The 25,708-nt window shown below is 36.2% G+C and overlaps 1 protein-coding gene across 16 annotated transcripts in view; it reads right to left on the bottom strand.

Annotated features, from left to right (window-relative positions):
- Positions 1-25,708, bottom strand: part of RALYL (RALY RNA binding protein like) — a 741,752-nt gene that overhangs the window by 138,185 nt on the left and 577,859 nt on the right. For 15 of the 16 annotated variants that reach the window (XR_013178318.1, XR_013178319.1, XR_013178316.1 and 12 more), the window contains one exon: positions 59-134. Coding sequence is in view for 12 of the 16 variants with exons in the window: in XM_077167112.1 (XP_077023227.1) it covers positions 59-134 (76 nt within the window). In the remaining 4 variants the exon portion in view is untranslated. Of the gene's footprint in view, positions 1-58; positions 137-25,708 lie in introns of all 16 variants that reach the window. The other variant, XM_077167109.1, reaches the window with a different exon arrangement.

Raw genomic sequence — 25,708 nt, 5'->3', positions numbered from 1 at the left:
TTACAAAGTTGTAAGAATTCACTGCTATGTATAGCAAAATACTGCTTTGCTTACTTACCTATAAAGGGCTGAAAGGGGCCGCTTGTTTCCAGGTTTTGGTCTGTATGGTTTGGGCTCACCTGCCATGTTGATATCTGAAAGCATAAAAAATAGCATGGATTAATAAAGTATTAAACCATTTGAGGAAAGTAAGCCATGGAATTTTAGTTTTCATTTTTTCCATATGCCTATGAATTCATACAGTGTCATGTGTTATTCATTCATTCAACAAATATTCATTGAGTATGTACTCTATGCCTGGAATAGTAGTGCACCGAAATGGGTGCTTGGGATATACTGTGCCCAAAACAGACTTAAATTCCTGCTCTCGCGGAGAGCTATATTCTGCTGCTGGGAGATGTATAGTCAGTAACAAACATAATAAGAGGAATATCAAAAGGTAAGAACTATGCCAAATAAAAAAAAAATTAAAGGGAATCAGGAGTGCTTAATAAAAACATAAAGAATGAGACAGTCTTCTGATTTGCATTTTTCATGAGAATTTCTCAGTACACAAGAACAGTTGCATGGAATACAGCTTTGTTCATAAAAAGAATTGCTAAATTGTCCATGGTAACATCTTTCCCACCAATATAGAGGAGGAAACCAGGACAGGTTTTATTATAGGATTATTCTTTATACCTTAAATATTTAAAAAATTTTCTTTTGTATCTACTTGATAACCAATAAAGAATTAAAAAACAAAATGGGAACAAAAATAGTAAGTTGTGTAAAGGATAATTGTTAAGATTCGAGGCTTTGGTGAGCAAATGGTTTTAGCAGAGGTGGCTAGTTGGGATAAAGTGGAAAAGGAGAACAGTTGGGGGTAGTTGGGATCATTGGTTGGGAGAAAATAATTATAGACCCTAATCACAACTTTAAATTTGATTTAAATAGGATATAATTTGGGGTTCTGATCTGAGGACAGATTTGAGAATGAATCGTGAAGAGGGTGTCTCTTAAATGATCTGGAAAAAGGCACAGCCAACACAGAGGAGGTCTGAACATTTCAGGTGTGACAGAGTTGGACTAAAAAAGCCAGGGAAACAAATACAAATTTCTATTGTTTATATAACCCCTGTAATGATAGTACAGGGTAATGTCCATGAAGAAATACCATAAGATATAATTTGTGTGTCTCTAGCTTAGATCCTATGTCTTATAGACTGAAAATATAAAATTATTCTCATAAATAAACAAAAAACCGAGACAAGTCTATCAACACAAAAATTGTAGCATGAATTTTCTAAATTATATAGTTTCAGGGGTTCTGAAGATACATTTAGGAGTTTGACAGCATTCTCATATGATAGCAAGTCTTTCATGAAATGCTGTTAAATGCAGCATTCCCATATTATTAGCCTCTCTTCAAAGGTGTTAAGAATGGAAAAGAAAATCCTTTGTTCCTTCTAAACAGTAATGTTCAAATGCAGAATTTTCCTTTGAATGTATGGAAATTTATACTTATATATGCAAGTTCATATATTTTGCACCATAATTTTGAAGATCACCCAAAACCTGGTTTTAGAGGACAAAGAGGAAGGCTGAAATGGGATGGAGATAGTCAAGGAAGAAGAGATAGTTAGTGGGCAGTGAGCTCAGCTGATCGTAGTGAATATAAAGCTTTGCTGGGGTCTTTAAAAATATGACATTTAATCATGTCTTCAGAACAATCCAGCTTAGTTGGAAGCCAAGGCTTAGGTTCCTACATGTCAAGAGCTGTTGGCCTTGCCATTTTAGCAGTAAATACTGTGGTCAATGACAAACAGATCTCCTAAGGCTGGCACTGTGTAAGATTCTCATAAGGTGGGGGAAGAGGAAGCATGAACAAGGTTCAATTTTCTGTCACTCACATAGGATAGGGGCTTCAGAATAAAACGTTGAGAAAGTATGTTATAAAACATTACCTTGAGTTCCTGAGTTTGAAAATGAGATTCATACCAAAGACTAATATTAAGGTATCTCATATTATCCTCAAGAAAGGTATAGGATTAATTATTTCAAATGAATGTTTTTGGCATATCCCAAAAGTTCTGATTAAATTCCTAATTCTTATGCAGATGCACTTGTACACCAAGTCAGTGGATCCTATTATCTGGCTATTCATACCCTCTTTATTTTTAAACTTAGTAAGCAATATCATTACACCTTGCAACCATAAAGTTACAGAACTGAAAGAAGTTAATGAGCTGGACCTATTCTTATTTGAGGCAAATAGATGAAGCAAATGGAGACAGGTAGTATTCTAAATTGTCATCCTCAGAAATGATTACTGCCACATGTCAATACATTTATATGACCAGCCCTTGTTAGCATACTACTCATGATGAAATAGTATCGGAATTCTGCTATAACATGCATTTGACTCTTGGGAAGATGCCTCCAATTCTACCCAAATAGAAATGACTTCTTCTTTGGAACCTCATTTTCCACTGCTACACCACACCAATAGAACAGACGGCTGAATATTTGTTCCTTGGCTTTGAACTTCTAAAGCATTTCACTCAACTTCCGCACTCAGCACAGTGTTGTTTCTCTAGTGGACACTCAGTGAGTGAGTCTATTCATCAAATTCATGCAGCCAGAGGGCATGTCTTTGCATAGTGTGTAGTGCGTCTAATCAAACATACTTAGTCAACACTTCCCCTAAAGTGATATTCATTTGTACAATGTTTTTGGAGGATGTTAATAGGTATATTGCCAAACAAATGTATCATATTAAGTAAGTTTAGCAAAAATACTGTAATATATCTCCTTCTTGGATATTTCCATTTTGTATTAAGAGATAAAATTCTGCAAAACAGAAACACATTCAGTTGTGTTTAACTCAAATGTGTGTGTTTGTGTGTATGTGAGATAGAATATTTTTCAGAAGGCACACCCAAACAGAACAGAGCTTTGAGATTCTTTGAAAAATTCAGAAATATATTTTACGTATATTCTTTTTCATGCAATCAATTTTGGAATGTTTCCATTTTAAAAATTAAGTTAATATTTAAATTACATATTATTTACACTGTTACAATAAACGGCTGCTTGCTGCATATATCTATAGTTAGCAATCCCCTCATGGTATCTATCATTTTCTAGAGAAATTTAACCTTGATATTCATGTCTAACTTATAGTATCATAAAGCATCCAAATTACCAATGCTATCTTCTAAATAGGAAATAAATTAAAAGAAATATCATCCAGAAACAACTAGTTAAAAGGAAAATATTGAAGTTGCAAGGGTAGTTCAGCGATAGAATTCTCTACCTGTGATTCCCTGCCTGTGCACTTTTCCCCACCCCTCCAAAAAAATTCAATAAATGGTACTGCAATAATGGGTTAGTCAAGTCTATGGAAAAAGAATGAATTGTGATCCCCACCATACAGCATATAATAAAAAAAAAAAAAGAAAAGAAAGAAAATCTTTATCCTTAGGCTTTTTTTCCCCTTGCCCAAGTTAAAATAAAAATCTAAAGAATTCAGCCATGGAATATAGGCTGCCAGGAAAGGTCATTCAGAGTCTTATTGTTCACATTTAGAAGATTTAGGGATTCATTACTATTCCAATGAATAAAAAAATTCAGAAGATAAAGAAAATAGTCTGTAAGCTTGACAACTGAATGGATATACGTTTACTTATTTAAGTATGGTTATACTCAAGGATAGGCACCAAACCATTAAAATGTGTTTTTACAGTTCTTATTAGTTTAGAGTTTCAAAACAATCCTGTGAAATAAGCAGAGCAGGACTCATTATTCTCACTTCATATATACAAATGTTGAGATACTGAGAAATTAAATGGCTTTCATAATAATATCCTTAGCTCACTTCACACAATCATCTTGATTACTGAGTGTGGGCTGATGCCAGGCACTGAACTGATAGGCGCAGGGAAATCCTGTCTTTGCCCTGGAGACGCTGCCTATCTGAGGATCAGCAGCAGAAATGAACTGGAGCCACACCACAGGCACACTCTAGAACCTTCCCTACTACATCTCATTGCTCTTCACCTGATTTGGGGTGTCACACCATTTATGCCATTTGAATCTGGTTTGGCTGTTGAGAGCATTCTATAAGCATGCACTCACCAGGAGCTTTGGCAGCCTGGAGGCAGGTGCATGATTAAATGAACACTGTAGGAGATTTATCTGGCAGAATGGGGAAGCACATTCTGCTCCCTGCTGAGCTGCCTGAGATTTCCTGGCCAGATAGGTTCACGGTAGTGTGGTTTGCTGGAGCTGCACCGAAGTGATTTTATTCTGAGGAAAAAAATGCACCAGACTTGCAAATGCATGTACAGCCCACCTTGTGCTCAAAAAATATGAGCATTTGAAGTATTTTGAGCCTGAAGCTGAGAGTGAAGTCAATTTTGTACAAAAGTAAATAGCTTTCTAATCTTGTTGTTTTTCCCTTCACGTAATGGAAGCTAATTTTAACACTTGAAAAATGTCCTTAATAGTATGTTAAAATATTCACTGTTATGAAAATGAAACTGTAGCTTAATTTTACTGGGCAGTCACTGAATTGTGACCATTTTAATGAACCTTTGGACCCAGTTTCATAAATTAGTTCTGACATAGCACTATGGCGTGGTGGCCTCTGGTTATTAGAATGCTAATGCAAAGATCACTGGTTGGCCAGATTCCCATTTGTTACTAGGAAATACTATATTCTCCCAGGCTTCGTCTGCAAGGGCAAACAAAAGTGGAAACTTGGACTTCTTACTAATTACCTGCTAAATCAGATCATTTATGGGGCTTATTTAGATTCAAACTGTATTTTTTTTCCAACAAAAATTGTAGTGGAAAAAGTGGACACCTATACCTGGATGCCTTATTTTATGCACTGCCTATTTTATTCAATGGCTATATGAAGAAGAAAATAAACGGCCACACATCACTTATTTTCATTTATCAAATGATTTTTGAACATACCGAACAAGCCAGCTACTGGGCTAGGTATCGGGTAAATGAATATAAATGTGATTTCTGTGCTGAAGAGGATCTCAGAGAAAAAGTGGCAGCAAATAGAGCAAATGTAAGCATATAACTTGTATCTAATGGGTCACCTTTGTGAGTGAAAGGGGCATTGAAATAATTAAAATAACATAATTTAAAACTTTTAATTGATGAACAAATTTGTTTTATAAACTGATTTTATAAAAGTTGTCATCAAAACAATGTTTTGATGTTTTAAAAATATGTTTAAAGGAAAGCAAAATTAAACAATAATAGATCACTTCTCTGAATATGAAAAATAATATAAACTGAGTAATTTTCCACTGTATTTTGATCAATTTTTATGATTTCTTTGTTTCTAATACTGTCACTGACATTTTTCTGTACATTGTAATTATCCGTCTTCTCGTTTTAAATTTTTCATAGAACTGTCTCAAAGTTTCTTCAAAGTTGCACATTATAGTTAATAATTTTGACATTTTCCACTTTTGCTTCACTTTGCTTCAGAAATATAATATTTTTAATTGAGAAAACATTTCCTCTACAGGTGCCAAGAATACTGATAAGCTCAGAGCCAGTTATGACACATGGAAGATATCCTCACTTCTATTTTTATATTGAAATGTGTAAATATTTCAGCCCAAATATTTTCACAGCCCAAAGAGTACTGTCTTTTTACCTCCATTCAGAGTACTTTGACATATTTTTATAAAATAAAACTTGTCAAAAATGTCTTATTCTTTAAAATGTTTTGGCAATTGTAGATAACCATGCAGTCACTGGCATTCTTAATTTCATTTTATTCTTATACAGAATGTAATTATCTAATTAAAAATAGGAGCTCCGTCAAAGACTTTTCCCTCAGGTTGAGATATTTCGAAGTATAATAGACCTTCAAAATTAAATATTGAATACCTTTTGGGTCCTTATTGTTTAATTTATTTTCTCTCGTCTTTGAACCTTTTGCAAGAATATAATTGTTTTTTCATTTATGAGCTCTGCTTTCAATGATTGCAATTCTTTAAAAAGCTTAAAATTAAAAATTTTCTGACCATCCTGATGAGATTTCCAAGTGATTTTGAACAAAATGTTACCAAAATTTAGAGACGTTACACAGTGATTTTTCAAAAGCTCAAACATTTCAAAATGCAATGGAACAAGCAGCAAAGAGACAAAGTTTTAAATGCCATGATATTTTCTTTTTAATTCAACATAAATTTAATCACCTAAATTTTTGTAGTTTGAGTTTTCTGGGTATACATAAAATATTTATCAAATGTGACAATTACAGTCTGTATAAATTCATAAAATATCACAGCTTGTTGGAAGCAATTGTGAATTATTTATATACCATAACCAATTCCAAGTACATTACTGCTCCACAGGTTTCCTCATTTAGTAAGAACATTATTTTTACCACCATGCTGTGTTCCACCCAAATTTGTATTCAATATTATCACTGAAAAAATTGAACAATTTTATCTTAATTGTTGAATTTTTAAAATTAAATTTACAGCACCACTTACAGATAATGTCATCCCCTTTATAGTTAGTCACCAATAAGAAGATGGAGTTTAAAAGAAACAACTAAGGCACATAGATAAATTAGCTATTGGCCTAATAAGGATTTATGAATAGAATTATTCATCATTATTAAAAGCGTTCAGAATAATTATTTCATCTAGGAATTGCCCATAAAATTGGGAAATTAAGACAATATGTGGTTCCTCCTCAGGGATTTATTTGTATTTTTAAAACTATTTTTACAAAGAAATATCCACACATGTACAGTCCAAACATATTATACAATCAGTGACTCACAATATCATCACATAGTTGCATATTCTTTACCATGATCATTTTTAGAACATTTGTATCACTCCAGAAAAAGAAGTAAAAAGAAAGAAAAAGAACTCACATATCCTATATCTCTAACCCCTCCCTCTCATTGACCCACAGTAGTTCAATTTACCCATTTTTTACCCTTAATCTGCCCCTATTATTTATTTATTTATTTTATCCCCCCCCCCTTTTTTTACCCATCTATCCATACCCTGGATAAAAGGAGCATCAGATACACAGTTTTCATAATCACACAGTCACATTGTAAAAATTATTTAGACAAACAGTTTTCTTCAAGAATCAAGGCTACTGGAACACAGATAACAATTTCAGGTACTTCCCACCAGCCACTCCAATACCCATAAGCTAAAAAGGGATATCTATATAATGTGTAAGAATAACCTCCAGGATAACCTCCTAACTCTGTTTGAAATCTCTCAGCCACTGAGATTTATTTTGTCTCATTTCTCTCTTTTCCCTTTTGGTCAAGAAGACTTTCTCATTCTGATCATGCCATGTCCTGGCTCATCCCTGAGAATTATAAATCCCATGTCGCTAGGGATTTTTATACCCCCGAAAGTCATGCGTAGGTAAAAGGGAAGGCAAAGAGTTCACCTGCCGAGTTGGCTTAGAGAGAGAGGTCACATCTGAACAACAAAAGAGGTTCTCTAGGGGTGCCTCTCAGGCATAATTATCAGTAAACATAGTCTCTCCTTTGTAGGAATAAGCTTCATATAGGGGCAAGCCCCAGAATTGAGGGCTAAGCCTATATATATATAATTGGTTGCCCCCACTGACTGCGAGAATATCAGGAATTCTCCAAATGAGGAAGTGAATATTTCCTCCTTTCTCCCCAGCCCCAAGGGAATTTTGCAAATATTTCTTTTTTCACTGTCCAATACATCGGGGCATTACACTAACCTGGGCAAATCAACAAGATCTCACGTCCTATTCATGACTCCATGTAATTATGATGATGATGTGCTACCCAGAATATAAATTTTGCACCAAATGAACATCTCATCCTTCGATCTCACATAGGGGTTGAAGTTTGAAAATATGGGCTATGTCATTCTCTACCCAGTATTCTGATTTATCTTAGCCCTTCCAGATCAGCTTCATTCATAACTCTAAATGAAGTCTGATCACTTTTTCAGCTTTTTAAAAGAGTTGCTGAATGGGGTAATGTTGACTTTCATAGCTTCAGAGTTTTTAACTCTGAGTCTCAGGTGTCACATAAACACCCAAAGTTTTAGGGAATGACCAAGTTATACAGAAAGAGCTCAGGATATCAGAATTTGGAAATATCATTACAACTCCTGAATATATGTGATTGCTGTAAAACTTACAATCTAGGACCCTTTACAACAGATCCCAACCTAATAACCCCTGCTCTCGACTTCAGTTCTCTGAGTTTGTATAATTTAGTTAGTCCATATGAATGAAGTATGATAATACTTGTCATTTTATTTCTGTCATTTCAGTCAACATACTGTCCTTAAATTTCATTCATCTCGTTGCATGCCTCACAACTTCATTACTTCTTGCAGCAGCTCAGCAGTCCATTGAATGTAAAAACACCCCAGTTTCCCCTTCCATTCCTCGGTTGTTGTACCCTTAGGCCACCCGCATCCATTGCGAATCAGGAACACTGCCACCATAAATGCACCTGTGCAAATGTCCATTCGTGTCCCCACTCTCAGTTCCTCCAGGTATATACCTAGCAACAGGATGATACATCTGGACTGACACAAATGTTCTAAAAATGATTATGGTGAAGAATACACAACTATGTGATAAGGCTGCCAGGTTCATCCAGATTCAAACAAGATTCCTTCTCATTCCAGAGGTACATTCCTTAAACTACAACTAATTGCTTCTTCCTCTTTAGGGTAGACATTTTATGTTTCTACTCCTGATAAACCCTGAATACCTGGAAAAAAGAAAAGTAGGGATGTTGAACTCCAATGATGTCTTATTTTGCTACTACATTTAGTGCTTATTACTTTTTTGATGATTATACTGAAGGGACAGGACCTTGTGTATATGTTTTGGGGTGGGGGTGGGGGAAACTCTAGGGCATTATTTAATAGTGATGGATTACTATGACAGTTAAATTTTTTCCATAAATTCTTTGATACATGTGTTAGGAAAAAAATAGTACCCCAGAGAGGTCTTCATCTCTGGGACCTGTAAATATGTTACATTACATAGTAAAAAGGAATTCTATTTGCAGATGGAATTTAGATTGCTAATCATCTGACCTTAAAAAAATAGAGATTAAGCTGGATTATTTGTATGGAAAAAATATCATGATAAGGGAAGTTAAAAATGGAAAAAGGAGGCAGAAGAGGTCAGTGTGATAGGATTAAACCCACCATTGTTGGCTTTGAAGGTAGAGGAAGGGAGCCTAAACCAAGGAATGTAGAAGGTTCTAGAACCTGGAAAAAGAAAGAGAATAGATTCTTCCCTAAAATGTCTGCAGCTCTACAGAAATCATCACTTTAGTCCTCTGAGTCCAGTGATAGACTTCTGACATAGAGAAATGTAAGGTAATAAAATAGTTTTGTGTTAAGCTGCTAAGTTAGTGGCAATTCATTACAGTATGTGATGATTAATTTCATATGTCAATTGGCTAGGTTATGGTTCCCAGTTTTTGGTCAAGCAAGCACTGACTGATTATTACGGTGAGGATATTTTGAAGATGGATTATCAGTTCATTGCGTCTGAGGCTGATCACATCTACAATTAACAAAAGAGATTGTTCTCAGCAATGTCGGGAATCTGTTCACCCAATCAGTTGGAGGTCTGAAAGTCCAGAACTGAGGATTTCAGAGATCAGAAAGAATTTCTGTTTCAACTCCAGTCAGTCAGCTTCCCCTGGGAAAATGGACTTGTCAGACTTCAGAATCACTTTTATCAGAGTTTCCAACTCGCAACCCTACAGAGTTCAAACTTGCCAAATCCCACTGTCGTGTGAGCCAATTCCTTATAATAAATCTATGTAAATAGATGGTGTCTTCCATTATGGGTGCACTCTCACTTTCTCTTGGATGGCTTCCTCTGAGCCAGCTGTCATGTTATGATGCATCCTACAGAGCCACATGGTGAAGCCACACCACATGGCCAGCCACCACATGTTGAACTTGGAAGCAGATTCCTCTCCAATCAAACCTTCAGATAGCTGCTGTGAGAGACTCTAAACTAGAGCCACCTAGTTAAGCCACTCTCAGATTCCTGACCCACAGAAATGTTTACTTTCGGCTACTACGCTTGAGATAGCTTGCTATGTAGAACATACAACTAAGATAATTATTCTGAGGTTTTCATTTATACTCTGAAAAGGAGAAAATAACAAGAAAAGGAAAAAATGCTAATTAGGTGGTATTATTCCTGTCCTCCAAATAAACTGATGTGAATGAGCATATTTCATTGGAAATTCATCCAATATTTTTAGTGTAACAAGGCACTCCTGTAAGCTGACATTTCTATAAATATAATTTAGTCAGCTTTTATGTAGATTATAAATAGAATTAAAATTTCAATGTTGAGAATAAAATTTCTCTAAACACACAGTCTTACTAAGAATATATTCATCCATGTTACACATATTTTAATGGTTCAGCACTGTCAAAATTACTCTGGAATCAACAAAGGCAATTAACCTCTAATTTTTCTCTCTGTTCTTTCTTCTATTTTCCTTGAAGTCTATACTTAATGGAACAAAACCCTCCAAAAGTGAGATTAATTAGTGGGTTTTCTGTTTTTCCATATATAAAAGTTCTCCAGACTTCAATTTATGAAATTTAATGACTTCCAGCCATGACATATAGCCATTAAAAAAAAGAAAAGAACCATTCACTTCGTAATACTTTTATGTTGAATTTCAGATTGGATATAATTGCTGAAATAAAACATTTTTTTCTCTTTATGAATACCTTATCTCAGCTAACCAAATGTTTGTACTAAGCACACTACACTACACAAGTTCTCCCCCATTTTGACTTTTAAAAATTCTACTAACATTCAGATCACAAATTCAGTACTCACAACTGATCCTAAATGGAAGTGTTAGTTAATCAAATCCACTGCTCTTGCATAGCTAAAATATAAGTCCCCAAAGCCAGTTTAAACACTGACTGGTGTATAAATCATCTTCCCCACATAGGAACATAAAAGAGATACACAAACTGCACAGCGGGGATGTTTTATCCATGAAGTTAAATGATTTTTGTTGCCTATATACTGCCGTAGGAAAAATTGTACTTTTGTATAAACTGATCTCTGTCATTATTTTCTCTGTGAAATCAGGGTGAGTTTTACTTCTAAAACTAAGTCCTAAGGAAGAATTTAGGGATTATGTACTTTTATTGTTTAATGAGCTCTACTGCCTCAGTAATATTTGGCATCTGAACTCAGTTTGATTAACAGTATATAGACCAATCTCCACAAGTTATCAAAAATATTTTAAAATTCTATTCATATTAAGAAATAACTGATTAGGTCCATACTTCTAAATAGAGAGGAATATGGGATGTTACTTCTCAGAAGCACTTTTCATCCTTAATTCAAATTCTCCTTGTTAGTGTGTCAGTACATATATTATCACTACTCAGTTAGAAGGAAACAAGATCCAGCACCATAGGAAATTTCAAGTAAGAATAGTTGTGCTCACGTTAGTTGTCCTTAAGTCAAGTGATAAATGAGTAAAGAAGAAAAATAATCCTTAACCATCTTAAAAGAGAACAGTAATTGTGGTTTTATTCACAGAGTAATTAAAATATGCTTTAATTATGTGAAGGCAAATGTATTCATCTATGAATCAATTAGTTCTGCTAATGAAAAAACAGAACAGCCTTTTAAAATGCACTGTTATCATGCTTTCACCTTGTATATGAAGTATAGATGATAAATCATGGCAAGGAAACTTCATCAGCAATATGAATATTAAAATCTGAAAGTAATTAATTATGCATCGCTGTTTCTCTCTTAAGAGTGTGACTTGATCATCAGGTGGCTGTATAAATTATTATGTTAACAATCCAATTATTGGGAATATAGTCATGTGTTACCAGTGGGTTCATAAATTATGTACATAAATCAAAATGGCATTGTCATCAATATTTATTATTGAAAACGTGTCAATTCGAAGCTAGCAAAGCAGACATTTTTCAACTGTAGGTGTGTTTTGTGGCTAGGATTTAATTGTCAGTAAAATGTTTTAACTTTTACTTATAGGAAAGGGAAGGCAGCCACCACTTAGGGCCTGTTATGTGGCATGCATGGGTCATGGAAATTGTCTGAACAGTTTTGTATGTTGATCCCATAATTCCTTTCCCTTCATTTTGATGACCACCTATTGTCAAATTTATGCCTCCAGCTTGAAATTCCTCTCACTTGCTTTACTGTGTTTCTTTTCCTTTTTACTTAATTATTAGACATCTGAAAATTTGTCTGGACATTTTATCACTCCATATTTCAAGCATTACTGTTGCTTGTTTGTTTGTTTGGGGGGATGCCATAGGGGTATATTGTTCTAAATATGTACCTTGTGCTTTTATTACTAATTTAAGAAGAATGTGGACTGTGTATTTGCTCATAGCAATAAATTACAATAAATTTTCACAAGCCATTTTGGAAAAGTCTATTTTAACCACACTGCATATGATTTAAATATGTCTCCATTACCGTTAGTTTAATGACATAGTCAAATGTTAAAACCATGCAATAAGAGTCTCTCTTTTTTTTTCACAATATGCCATATTTTATTTTGTTTTAATAAGTTGCCAAGTCACAAAATTTCTGCAATAAGAAATGATTAAACTAAGTGAATTACAAATTTAGTCACAATATTATAGAACTAGAATTTTCTTTGACTTTCAGTGTGGCCAAATAATTCCATCATTATCTTTAAATTAATACTTAAAATAACACATAAATATTCCAATGTTAGAAAACAACATAAGTTTGGAAGATTCTTTCCTATTTCTTAAAGAGGTGGTTTTATAAAGACCCAGCATTCATAAATATACTCACCAATTTGACCATGTTGGAAAAATGACTAATGCAGTAGAAACAATTTTGCCAATTCTGCCTAGATAATACATAACCATTTTTGGTAGACATTAAAGAACTGAATTGAAGTTTATTGATGGTTACAATGCTTGTTAGGCATGTGGACACAGTAATACAGTTAATATAAATGGAGGGCACTATTGAATTTTTAAAGCACCTGTTATATTTCAGTGTCTCTGATGTCTTGAGAAGGTATTTTTGCTGATAGCTTGTTATTCATGTGTGCAGATGTGACAGAAAAGACCTATATGGGGTCAACAATGATTATTCTACCACGTCTATACCAAAGATTGTTACTTGATTATGAGACATAGTGTCTGTGTGCACGAAAGATGACTGCGTCTTTATCTGATGTGTTCCACCAGCATTTTCTTCTGATTTGTCAGTCTCTTGTAGCATTGTATCATAGCGTGTTGCTTTGCCCTTTATATAGCCAAGTTCCAATAGCTCTTTCAAATTGTGCACCTGTAATCTCTTTACATCATCTTGGCACTTCCACCTCAGTCAAGGTTCCATGTCACCTAGGAATCAATATATCCATAGCTAGTCTTGGCCCCAGGATCAGAAGCCAGGCTGCTTCAGATCAAACTTTGGTTCCACTACCCAGGAGACTATAAATGAGGACAAGTAACCTCAAGTCATCCATAAAAAAAAGAAAAGGACTACCTCATGGTCATTTGCGGGGGGTGGGGTGGGGTGAAATTAAATAATTTATTATGTGTAAAGCACTAGGAAGAGCTCTCGGAATGTAATAAGTACTCAACAAAAGTTAACTATTATTAGTTATTATTATTATAGCTTTTATTGCCACCCACCTCCCCACAGGACTGACTGAGAGGCGCCACTTCCCACTCCTCTTTCCTCCTCTTCCCTCTCTCTTCCATTCGGAGAGGTATTGAGGTCTAGAGGGTTGCCATTGGGAGAGTATAGTATTTGTGAAGTGAACCATCCCCTCCTTTCATCTCCTACACTGAGGATGCGGAGAGTGGTACCCAACTGGCATCCATCTCTTAAGCCAAGGTCAAAGGACCCCAAAGGTAACTCATGAAGTTTGGAGGCTTCAGAATGAAAGGAAGACTGATATTCAGTTCCTCAACTGGATGTCTACTTCATCACTCAGCTTGTCTGATCATCATAGTGCTATGAGCAAACTTGGGAGAGAGTAATGTGGGATGGTCAAGTAGAATGGGGGTGAGGATCAATTCTCCAGGAAGTCATAGAAGACAGCCTGAGCTCATACGCAAGTTTGGGGTATCCATGAAGGGCAGTTGGGATAGTAGCCATGGTCTTGCTTTAAATGGCCTCAGTGAGGAATACATATTTCAAAGTATATTTTGAAATGATGCCACCAACTGGATGTCAGGCAAAGATCTATTGGTTCTGGTCAAGACATCCTACTGAGGTTGTTACTCAAGCTCGTTCAACTCATAAATAATAGGTTAAAGTGCAGGGTTATGTGGCCACAAAAGAACAAAGATTCTTCTAAAGCAAGCATATGAGAAGACAGTATCAATAGTGCTTTTGTCTCCTGTACTTGCCAGCCCTGCAAAGTAAGTGCAGGGAAAAAGGAGAGAGTGTTTGAGTAGGTGGACCACACCCCCATCCACTGGCTGGAATGGGGAGCTTGTGGGTATGGGGTAATCCATCTTCAATTATAAAGAGGAAGGCAACACTCTAAGGATAATATCACAATAAAATGGAAAGAGCCTGAATCCCCATCAAGGAACCACTGAATTAGTCCCAGACAGCTTAAGTTCAGACTTCAATATGTGGAAGTATTTTTTTTTTTATGTTGTTCATACTACTGATTTTGTTATAGTTGACTTGTTACTACATAATAAAGTTTTTCTGTATCATTTTAAAAAGTGTTCTTCCCCTGGGCGATGCAATGATGGCTCAGTGGCAGAATTCTCACCTGCCATGCCAGAGACCTGGGTTGGATTCCTGGATGCTGCCCATGCCCAAAAAAAAAGTGTTCTTCCCTTTGACTGTTTAACCAACTGACTGGCCCTGATCACATTGGATAACATAGCTTTTATTATATTGTAGATCCCCAAATATTCTATGCTCTTTCTCTTACTATTATGCCTTGTGAATTTTTGCCTGATGAGTTTAGAACTCATTTCACGTCTCCAGGGTAGTTTCTCTGTCTCATTGCCTAGGGCTTTCCATCTGGACTCTTAGGGTTTACCTCTTCCATAGTACATGCAATAATATATTTATTGGTAATCCTCCACTAAAACACAGGGCCTAATAAGTGCTTAGCACATAGATGATACTCAACAATGACATGTGAAATGAATTCAAGAATCAAAAGAAAGGTAATTATAGGTTAGATTGTGGTTAAGACTAGGAAAAGTGCTATTAGCAAATGTACCAGGCAGAGCAATCAGTTAAGACACTATTCAAACAGTGAAGATAAAGTGAAAAGGCGTTAAACAATGGTAGGGCTGGGGAATGAAACTGTGGGGGTAAAATTCCTTGGAAAATGGCAACAATATTAACTTTTTAAATTATATCTCCCATTTTCTGTTATCAGGTGTAGATGCCTAGATTGTCATCTACATTACATTGAACATTTGGCTCATAATATATTTTTTTTAAACCACTACCTCGCATAACTAGTTGTTAGACAATGGGGAGGTTAACTTATTGTGCCGCCCAATTCTCAGAGTAGTGCTGCTGCCATTATAGAGAATTCTCTTTTCAGAAAGTAGCAAAACCAAAAATGATCAAGTTAATTGCAGAGAAGCAGATGTTAGTGTAACTGAGGATTGCCAAGGGAAGAAGAGAAGAGATGAATGAGATCTAAAGGACATACGAGAAAACAGTACGAAATAATTACTTATTGACTATTTTGCATTATGTCAAAAGATATGTCAATTTGGAACGATGGAAATGTTTTGATAATTGATGGTTGTTCTAGTTTGCTAGCTGCTGGAATGCAACACACCAGAGACGGACTGGCTTTTAATAAAAGGGGATTTATTTTGTTGGTTCTTCAGAGGAAAGGCAGCTAACTTTCCACCAAGGTTCTTTCTTACGTGGAAGGCACAAGATGGTCTCTGTTGGTCTTCTCTCCAGGCCCCTGGGTTCCAAGAACTTTCCCCAGGGTGACTTCTTTCTGCATCTCCAAAGGCCTGGGCTGAGCTGCTAGTGCTGAGATGAGGAATGCCGAGCTGCTTAGGCTGTGCTACATTGCGCTCTCTCATTTAAGCACCAGCCAATTAAGTCAAACGTCACTCATTGCAGCAGACACGCCTCCTAGCTGACTGCAGAGGTAATTGGCAACAGATGAGGTTCACATACCATTGGCTTATGTCCGCAGCAACAAGACTAGGTATGCTCACCTGGCCAAGTTGACAACTGAATCTAACTATCACATGTCCACCCCTTGTCAACTTGGCAACTTCCAGCATCACCTTAAACAGGTGAAAAAACTTCTCTTCTTGCTGTGGGCCTGTGAATCTCAAAACAAGTTATCTGATGCCAATATGCAAAGGAGGATAAACACCGGATATAGGTTGTCATTTCCATAGGGAGAAACTGGAACACAGATGTAAAACCTGCAGGGCAAGCACCGTGGGATTTCAAAGTCTGAAAGTCATTTATCCTTCGGCTTTAGAAAGTGACAGTCCCACCCCTTCCAAGAGCCTATGCAGTGGCCCGCCTCTTTCCAAATCAACCTCGGGGAACATCGAGGAGACCACCTCTGGGCTCCACTCTCTCCAGGCATCAGGGCCACCCCTGGGCTCTCTACCATTTCTGGGGCACATACTCAACCCCTCCACATGGTGGCAGCCAGGCTCTCCCAGTCCCCCAAGGAGCGTGCTACACCTTTTCCAAGGCTCGAGGCTGCACAACTCTTCCACTGCAATGAGAGGGGAGACTCATCCTCACCCTTCAGGGTAAACTCACCCTCTCCATGTATACAGGTGGGTTCACCCTCCTGACCGAGGTTTCTTGGCTTCAGACCTGAGTGTCCATGGTTCTCACTCTGCAAACTCCAATCTCTCCCTTTTGTGTCCTCCTTTGTCAAGATTGGCAGTAGTTCCATTTACACCAACAGTCCCTTCATGCACTCCAGGTCTTCTCCATCATTCTCTTCACAATTCCTCCAAAATCTTCCCCTTAGCCACCCAAAACACCGTTCAAACATATCTGGCATTTGCAAACCGCAGCAGCACCCCACTCTCCAGTACCAAATCTGTTCTAGTTTGCTAGCTGCCGGAATGCAACACACCTGAGACGGATTGGCTTTTAATAAAAGGGGATTTATTTTGTTGATTCTTCAGAGGAAAGGCAGCTAACTTTCCACTGAGGTTCTTTCTTACATGGAAGGTGCAAGATGGTCTCTGCTGGTCTTCTCTCCAGGCCCCTGGGTTCCAACAACTTTCCCCGGGGTGACTTCTTTCTGCATCTCCAAAGGCCTGGGCTGAGCTGCAAGTGCTGAGATGAGAAATGCTGAGCTGCTAGGCTGTGCTACATTGCGTTCTCTCATTTAAGCACCAGCCAATTAAGTCAAATGTCACTCATTGCAGCAGACATGCCTCCCAGCCGACTGCAGATGTAATTAGCAACAGATGAGGTTCACGTACCATTGGCTTGTGTCCGCAGCAACAGAACTAGGTATGCTCACCTGGCCAAGTTGACAACTGAATCTAACTAACACAATGGTGGTGATGGTAGCATGACATTTGAACATAATTAACAGCACTGAAATTTATATCTGAATGTGGTTAAAAGGAGAATTATGTTGCATATATGGTAACAATAAACATTTGTTTGAAAATCTGTGGACCCTCACTACACCAACAGTGAACCTTAAGTTATACATGGACTATAGTTAATAGTGCAATTATAAAAATGTGCTTTCATCAATTATAACAAATATTCCACACAAATGCAAGGTGTTAATAGTAAGGTATAATGGGACTCCTGTATTTTATGCATGATTGTTCTGTCAATTCACAACTTCTCAAATAAAAAAAGATCCTATGTAAAAAATATCAAATTTTGAAATGTGTTCTGTAACTATTAGCTAAAATATACCCTGAAAATTATTGCTTTTTAAAAATTATTTTTTACTTTTTGTATATGAGTGATATTTCACAATAAAAAGCATTAAAAAATACAATCAAGAGGTTAAACCCTAATGTCTTATGTTGTTCTTAATACTTGGGAAAATTCAATTACATGATTTTATATTGATAACCTAATATAATTAATTGAACATTTGCCTTCAACTGGTGTGACATTCTAAGACTCTGAACATTGGACAAAATATTAGCATAGTTTGAAGTCAGGATGAAAAATCAATGTATTGGAAGTGATACTTTCGGGCAGAGTGCTAACAGGGGAAAGAGATTGTTTCCTGGCTTCAAATTCTTTTAAGACAATATATCACTTCGTTTGATTTTTAGTAACTTAAAGAATTTCAGATTTAGAAACAAAGGGCAGGGTTATAATCAGTCATCTTGTCCTTAAGAAAATTGCTAAAAATTAAATACAAGAGACTTCCTAGAACTAGTTCTCATTTTTCTCTGAGCCACTCCTCTCCTATCTATCTTACCCATCTTTCGTCCATATATTGGATAATAAACGTATTATCCAAATGTTATTCAAGCTCATACTATGATGACTGAAACCTGGACTTTTTTTTTTTTTTCTGGCATAGGCAGGCTTCAGAAATCGGACCTGGGTCTCAGGCATAGCAGGCGAGAACTCTGCCACTGAGTCACTGTTGCACTGCTCGAAACCTGGACATTTTATTTGTCAGTTAGGGAAATTGGGTCTAACATTCCACTCCAGACCTACGATTCCCACCTACAAATATATGCCTATGTTAATCAACTCTGTTGAATCATGGCCAAGAATCAGAAGAGAAAAATATGAAAAGAGAATGCAGAATCCTCTCAGGCAGTAAGAAGATTAGATGCATCGATTCAAGTCCTGCTGGAATTACCTGCAACCTAAGTGGGAATGCAGAATTCTACCTCCCTACTCAATAAGCTAAAAAACAGTTTAAGGGATTAAGATAAAATCAGACAAGGAGGATAAGTGATTTACTAAATTGCAAAATAAATCTCAGCTGAAATGTATGGACTTGGTTTCTATTTTTGACCAAGCAAATAGAACTCAACTGTAAGAAAAGTTTCAGGGTGGCTGGGTTAGAATCATCCTGAAAGAATGTAGGCTACAAGGTTTTTCTTCTGGGGTCAGTTATGTGATTAATAGATAAAGATTTATATCATGATCTTAGATTCTGCTCTCTGCAATGGCAACTCTCTTCCCTTTATCTGAGAAAGTATCTTTAAAATCCTGAAAATATTAAAACATAAGTAGAGAGATGATAAGTTGAATCAAACCTTTACTATTATTTTTCTGTTAACGTTTGTAATATTTGGTGTAATCTATTTTATCTGTTATTTAAGGAATTTAAAATAAAATAATTTAATAATATTTACAAGAAGTGTTTAAATGCTTAGGAAGAATGTGCATGCTAGATTTGTAAGTCTGTAGTTTCAGGCATTTAAGATGTTGAAAGAATAAGAGGTATTAAAATGATGTATGTAATCAGAGGTATTATAAAAATTATAAATGCTGTAAACATGACACGGTTAATGTCTTTAATGTTTAAGAGAATATAATTGTTTGTAAATGGAATTAACTGTATAGGGAAATTTAATCTCATAAAAGAAAATTAGAACATTATTCTAAGGATATACATACATTTTTATTTTAATACAGTTATAAAATGTATGTTGATTTAAAAATACATAGATCAACCTAAATTCTTAAGTAACTTCAGTTCTGAACATATAACTCTAAAGAAATGAATATTGATTTAAATAAAAATAGCTGTAATTAGTGCTATTTATATATAAAACTTCTACTAGACATCAAGTATGTTAAATGGTAGCCTAGTATTTAGTTATTAAGTAAACTCTACTAATTCTTCTAAATTACTATGCTGAGCTGTTGAGTATCTGAGATTCAGGTATATTTCAATTGATTTCTCATTTTATTTCTTTAACTTTATGCCTGAAACTAGTTTCTTATTGAGATCTCCATGGCAACAATAGATTATTTTTATGTAATTTCTTGTCAGATAGTAAATATAATTTATTTTTTTACCTACAAAATAGAAGAAAGAATGCCTTTCAAGAATTGAGTTTGGTGGAATGGGTCAGTGAAAGAAAAAGGTCATGGATTATCCTTTATTAACTATGACTGATACCCTTATTTCTTCACCAAACATAATACCAGGGTTCTGATTTGAGGGAAAAAACTGCTATACCCCTTGGGGGGGGGGAGAGTAGAAAATTATTATTCAAAAATTTTTCTGACTTGAATACTAAAACTTGAGAAAGGTAAAGTTGTCTCAGTGTGCTCGAATCATCACTAAATTGTCAAAGTTTTATATATTTTTCTATGTTTATTCATTTTCTTTCTATCTGATATAAAATACTGTACCTATGTTAACCCAGAGAGGAAAATCAAATGCTTGGAATGGAGTTAAAATTTGTTGAAAAAAATTAATAATAATTATTATTATTTTACATTTCTGCTTGAGTGGCTTCCTTCATCCTGTGAGAGACGTTTATTGGCTTTGGAGAGCATTTAAATTACTGCAGAAAAGCAAGTAGGAAAAGTGTCCTCTTAAAACTTTGATACCCAGACTAAGAGATTTGAGACTGCAACTAGAAAATAAGCTTGAAAGTCAAGGCTTGTTGAAAAATAAAGGATTTCTTAAATTTATTTAAGTCTTAGTAAATATCAAGAGATACTCTGCAGACTCAATCCTAGATTTCTCCAAAGCTTGGGAGTGGCTACTGCTTCCACTATTCTGGCTGAGTTATGATGCTAGTTGTCTCTGGCAGGGGAGAGATAAGATGTAGGAAAGGTCCAAGCTGAAAAAAAAAAAAAAAGAAGAGGGAAATTCAGAACTTTTGTCCCCAAGGGATATGGGAGGGAGACAGGGATAGAACAGAGGGAAAGAGTAGGCAGCAAGAAATGTGTCGAGGTCCAGTGGCTGGGTTGAAGAAAAAAGACAAAATACAGAGCTTTTGCCCAGTTTTTGGTTTGGGGTTCTGGAAGGAGATGTCTTAGGAGGGCATTCCCACTTTAAATAAGAGACACCTCATTATTGCAAAATTCTATATGATTCCTATCAAATGGGGGCCTTGTGAAGAAAATTAGATGGCAATAGAAAAATTAAGAAGCCACATTTTCTTTGCTCTACTAAGCATTGGAGAGTAAATTGAAACCCCAACTCACAGAATACAGTCACTATGTTGATAACACAAATGAGTTCCTAAAAATCACTTCGCTATGCCTGATAGCACAATAAAAATCACAGGGCTTATTGGAAAATTTGAGCTGGAGTGCAACATTCAGAAAACGTTATCAGTGATTGTAGTAGCCTAATAAAAAGCAGTAGCACAGCTTTACATATGTTAAATCATTAAGAAACACACACAAACACAGGCAAAAGACGTAGTCAAGATGGAACACAGTATGGCAGTTCCTTAAAAAGTTAAATATAGAATTACCCCATGACTCGGAAATTCGACTCCTAGGTACATACCCAAAGAAACTGTAAACAGAGACTCAAACAGTTACTCAAACACCAATGTTTATAGCCAAATTCACAATAACCAAACGTAGAAATAACCTGTGTCCATCAGCAATTAATAAACAAAAATGTGATATAAACATTCAATGGAAAATCATCCTGCCATAGAAAGAAATGAAGTTCTGAAGCATGCTACAGCATGGATGAATCTTGAAAACATTATGCTGACTGAAATGAGCAAATAAGAACACTATGATTTCACTCATATGAAATGTGGAGAAATAGCAAATTCACAGACAGAAAGTAGATTAGAGGTTATCAGGGGGTGGGAAGGGTTAACAGGGAGTTGTTGCTCAGTGGATATAAAGTGAAAAAGTAAAAAAGTAGTACATAAACACTACAATAAATATGGCAAGACCTGGCAGTTGTTTGTAAATGTGGGCCTTGGAAGGGTTGCAACCTGTGAGTTAAGGTGGAGTGAGAAGGTGACCTGAAGTCTTACGGACAGTCTAACAACAGACATGGTTGCACGAAGGTGATGGTAAGCTGAGGTAGTAAGTAGATGCTTGAGGTGTGTGTGAATGTGTATGTGTGTGCATTCTATGTGCTCCTATTTGCCTCAGGTTCAGCTGGGTACAGTTTTCTATGCTCATCCTAATGTTTCTCCTGGATGGAGTTATGTCTAAGGGAATAGAAATTTGCACCATGCTTATTATTCTTCAATTACTTTGTAGTAAAGTCATGGTTTCAAAACAAGCATTACAGCAGAGCGTCAGGTTTTAACATCAGTCATCTATTTTTTTTTCTTTCAACTCCTGTGGAGATGATTTATCTCAGTAAAGACCATCAACCTGGCACCAATCCTAAACCTCTGTTTCTCCAAAGTGAACAGTTGTGCCTTGATATCAGTATCAGCAAATTGGAAGACTATTTTGAACCAGAGTAAGTGGTCATCCTTTAAAACTCTGGAGTGACCTTGATCTCTCTGCGGCTAGTTCAGATTTGTTATTCTCAGTGTGATCCACAAGAAATAATTGACAAGTACATGTTCTGAGGTATTTTTTTGGGGGGTGGGGGTATAGATGGTGGTGGTACATGGTCCAGGAATCTGAGGTGTTTTAATGAGATTGTTGTACATTTAAGTGGAATCCAATTTCTTTCCTATCAAGGTCAAGTAGTTGGCACTCTAAGTGTGTTGGGATAAGTTTGAAATTTTTTATCTCTTTAAAGTATCACTTAATGCTTCGCTTGAGTGGGATCCAAAGGGGGAGAGGCAAAGGCATAGGATATCCACTTCAACCCTGCAGTATTTTTTTATTTTATTTTTTTATTTTGCATGGGCAGGTACTGGGAATCAAACCTGGGTCCTCTGGCATGGCTGGCAAGCATTCTTGCCTGCTGAGCCACCGTGGCTCTCCTTTTTTTATTTTATTTTTTATTTTTTTTTTAACCCTGCAGTATTTTTATGCAAAACAAGCCACGCTTGGTTTGTGGCTGGGCATTACACAAGTGGGCAAGTGGTGCTCAGACTGCTTCCTTGTACCTTTCTCAAGCCAGAGTGAGAACCAGAAAATCTACAGGATTGGGAAAACTTTGAGCTTAGAAATGTGGAGATTTAGAGGGAGAAGTAGCTAAGAAAATAACAGCTTTCATACTCTTAGTCCATTCCTTCATAATTCTCCAATTTCTCTTCCTCCGCCATTCTTTCCTCCCTCCCAGTATCCTAAAAAAAAGGGCATGTTTATATCTAGACATTCTGTGATTTGGATTTCTTTGTTATAGTGCTTAGGATAGAATATGACTAGTTGTTCTAGGTTGTCTCAATAAATTTAAAAGCTATTATATTACTTCTCAGGCTTTTTTTCTTCAGCTAAGTGCTTCTAACTTCTTTAACCCTTAATCCTAGACTGTAAATCCACCTGGCACAGGTAAAATTGGTGACTGAAATCTGAGATTTTTTTCTTAGGGCAATGGGTGTTAAAATATTGGGCTTAAATTGACAGTGTCCCAAGAAGAGGCACCTTTGGCTTGGTGGTGGGGTGGTGGAAGTGGGGACTGTCAGTAAGAACGCTCAATGACATTTTGCTTTATTTTCTGATACTCCTTGTGGTTCAACCTTGTTTCGAATGAAGGAGCAGAGTTGAACTCACATGCAAAGTCACCTTTGAAACAGAGGAAAGAACATAGTAAACACTTCTCCATTTCGCTTTATCCCGTGTCAGGGAATCACTATCTTATTTTAGAATGCTGTCATTTTAAAGCTTTGAAATGTTTTCTATAGAAATGATTACATTAATCCCGCAGTCAATGTGTCTGAAGTTAGCAAGTGTTACAGCTATCAAAAGTGCTACAAAAATAATTGAATACATTTTTAAAACTAGTAGATACTGTAACTATAATTTATTTTCTTGGGATTGCCAGAAAATAGCAGAAGAGAAATAACTCTATCAGGCAGTCAAAGAAGGGACAGCTAAATTGAATAGTGCCAAGCTAAATATTACTCAATGATCTCACATGATCAGTAAGTAGCATTAACCTCTGCTTTCAATTATTTTTCCCCTCAGGAGCACACAGAATTGGGGAGAATTTCTTGATTTAAACTATATAGGCACTAGCCAGCCTGATGGATAACCTAATCAGACTGCTGAAGGACAGACTGATTCTCTGTAACTCTTTGCCGAGACCAAACTGTTATGTATTATTCCAGGGAAAGATTTTATCTTCCCTTGGGGGATGTTCCATTGCACCTGCATTCCCTGGCTTTAATGCTTGGCGCTCATCAAAATCATTGCCCTGTGCGGGTCAGTGGCCACTTCTCCCACTTTTCTCTATTTTTTTCCTGCTCCCTGCGGCCATTGTTAACGTCACGTGTGTCTGAAGGCAGAGAGATAAAAGAACCTGAAAAAAGGAGCTAATCAAATAGGTGAGGGTCTATTTCTCTTTCTTTCTTTCTTTGCATATAGTTAACTTCTTAGTGTTAACCTTTTTTTTTTTTTTCCAACAAGCATTTTGGTCGAATTAACTTTATGACTGTATTAACAAAATAATATATTTTCTTCATTGGTATGTTCATTTATCACACATCTATAATTGTCGACTCTTTCCTAAGGACACTTCTTAAGAAAAAATAAAATTAAATGACAGTTTGTTGGCAGGAACTTTTATTATTATATATAAAAATGCTAACCAATTGTCTATAAAGGCTTTGATGTTATACTGGGCATTTATCTGTTAAATTCAAGAGCTTTGCCAGTATTTTCTCTACCTAAACTTGTAATAGACAAGGTTACCAAGGACATTTGAGCTCCTTAGAAAAGTAATCCTTATATGACTATAATCCTCTCTGTTGTCTCTTTTTCATCTCTTTATTTCCCCACCCTACCCAGGATCAAGGGAAAGAGAACCAAAATGAAAAAAAAAAAAAAAAGTCCTGGAAATCATAAACCATTCCAATGTCCACATCTTGGACGATATCACCTCAAATTTTCAGCCAGCTAAGAAATAAATGAATTATGTAGCACTAGAGGTTATAAAAGTCAAATCCCATTAAACCCAATACTTCCTTCTATGACAATGAAAGACTAGGGGAGGGGTTGTATGATCTGGAGCAAATCCACTTTCTTTTCCAAGTGACATTTCTTCTGTAAATTAGGAAGATATGCTGAGCAAGATGTCGCTCTGGAGGGCTAGACAGTGGGAATGGGTCATGGACAGTGAGTCTGGAGAAGGCTCCGTCAGGCAGTGCCTCGAGGAGCTGACTCTGCAATCATCATTTTCTTTTCTACCTACTACCTGAGACAGGATGTCCTTTCTTTTTCAGACATTTCCTAAGCTGTAAGCAGGGTATAATATTAAATCTGTGCATAGGAAAGGGACCAGATCTCTTAAAAATAACCATTTCCCCAAGTCCATTTTGGGGGACTAGGGCTTAGTAAACCAAAATTCCTTTTCTGATGCCTCCCTATGGAAAAATACCCTCTCTCCCAGCCTTCTTCCCTCTCTCTCTCTGTTTCTTTCTCTTTCTTCTTCCTTTCTTTAGTTTTTACTTACAAGACTCTTCAGGTCTTAGAGGAGCATAATATGTGTGTAATTATAATAGTAATCCAATAGTTGTTAGCAAATACATCAGTTACATTAAGAATATAACCTTTCATTACCTATACATTTCCTAGTACTTGTCATCAACAAACCTTCAAGCCAAGAATGTGACAACTTTCAATGATG

The sequence above is a fragment of the Tamandua tetradactyla genome, chromosome 6 (assembly GCF_023851605.1).
Source record: "Tamandua tetradactyla isolate mTamTet1 chromosome 6, mTamTet1.pri, whole genome shotgun sequence".
Taxonomy (NCBI): Eukaryota; Metazoa; Chordata; class Mammalia; order Pilosa; family Myrmecophagidae; genus Tamandua; species Tamandua tetradactyla.
The sequence above is the reverse complement of the archived record's forward strand: the minus strand, read 5'-3'. Positions and strand labels throughout refer to the sequence as shown.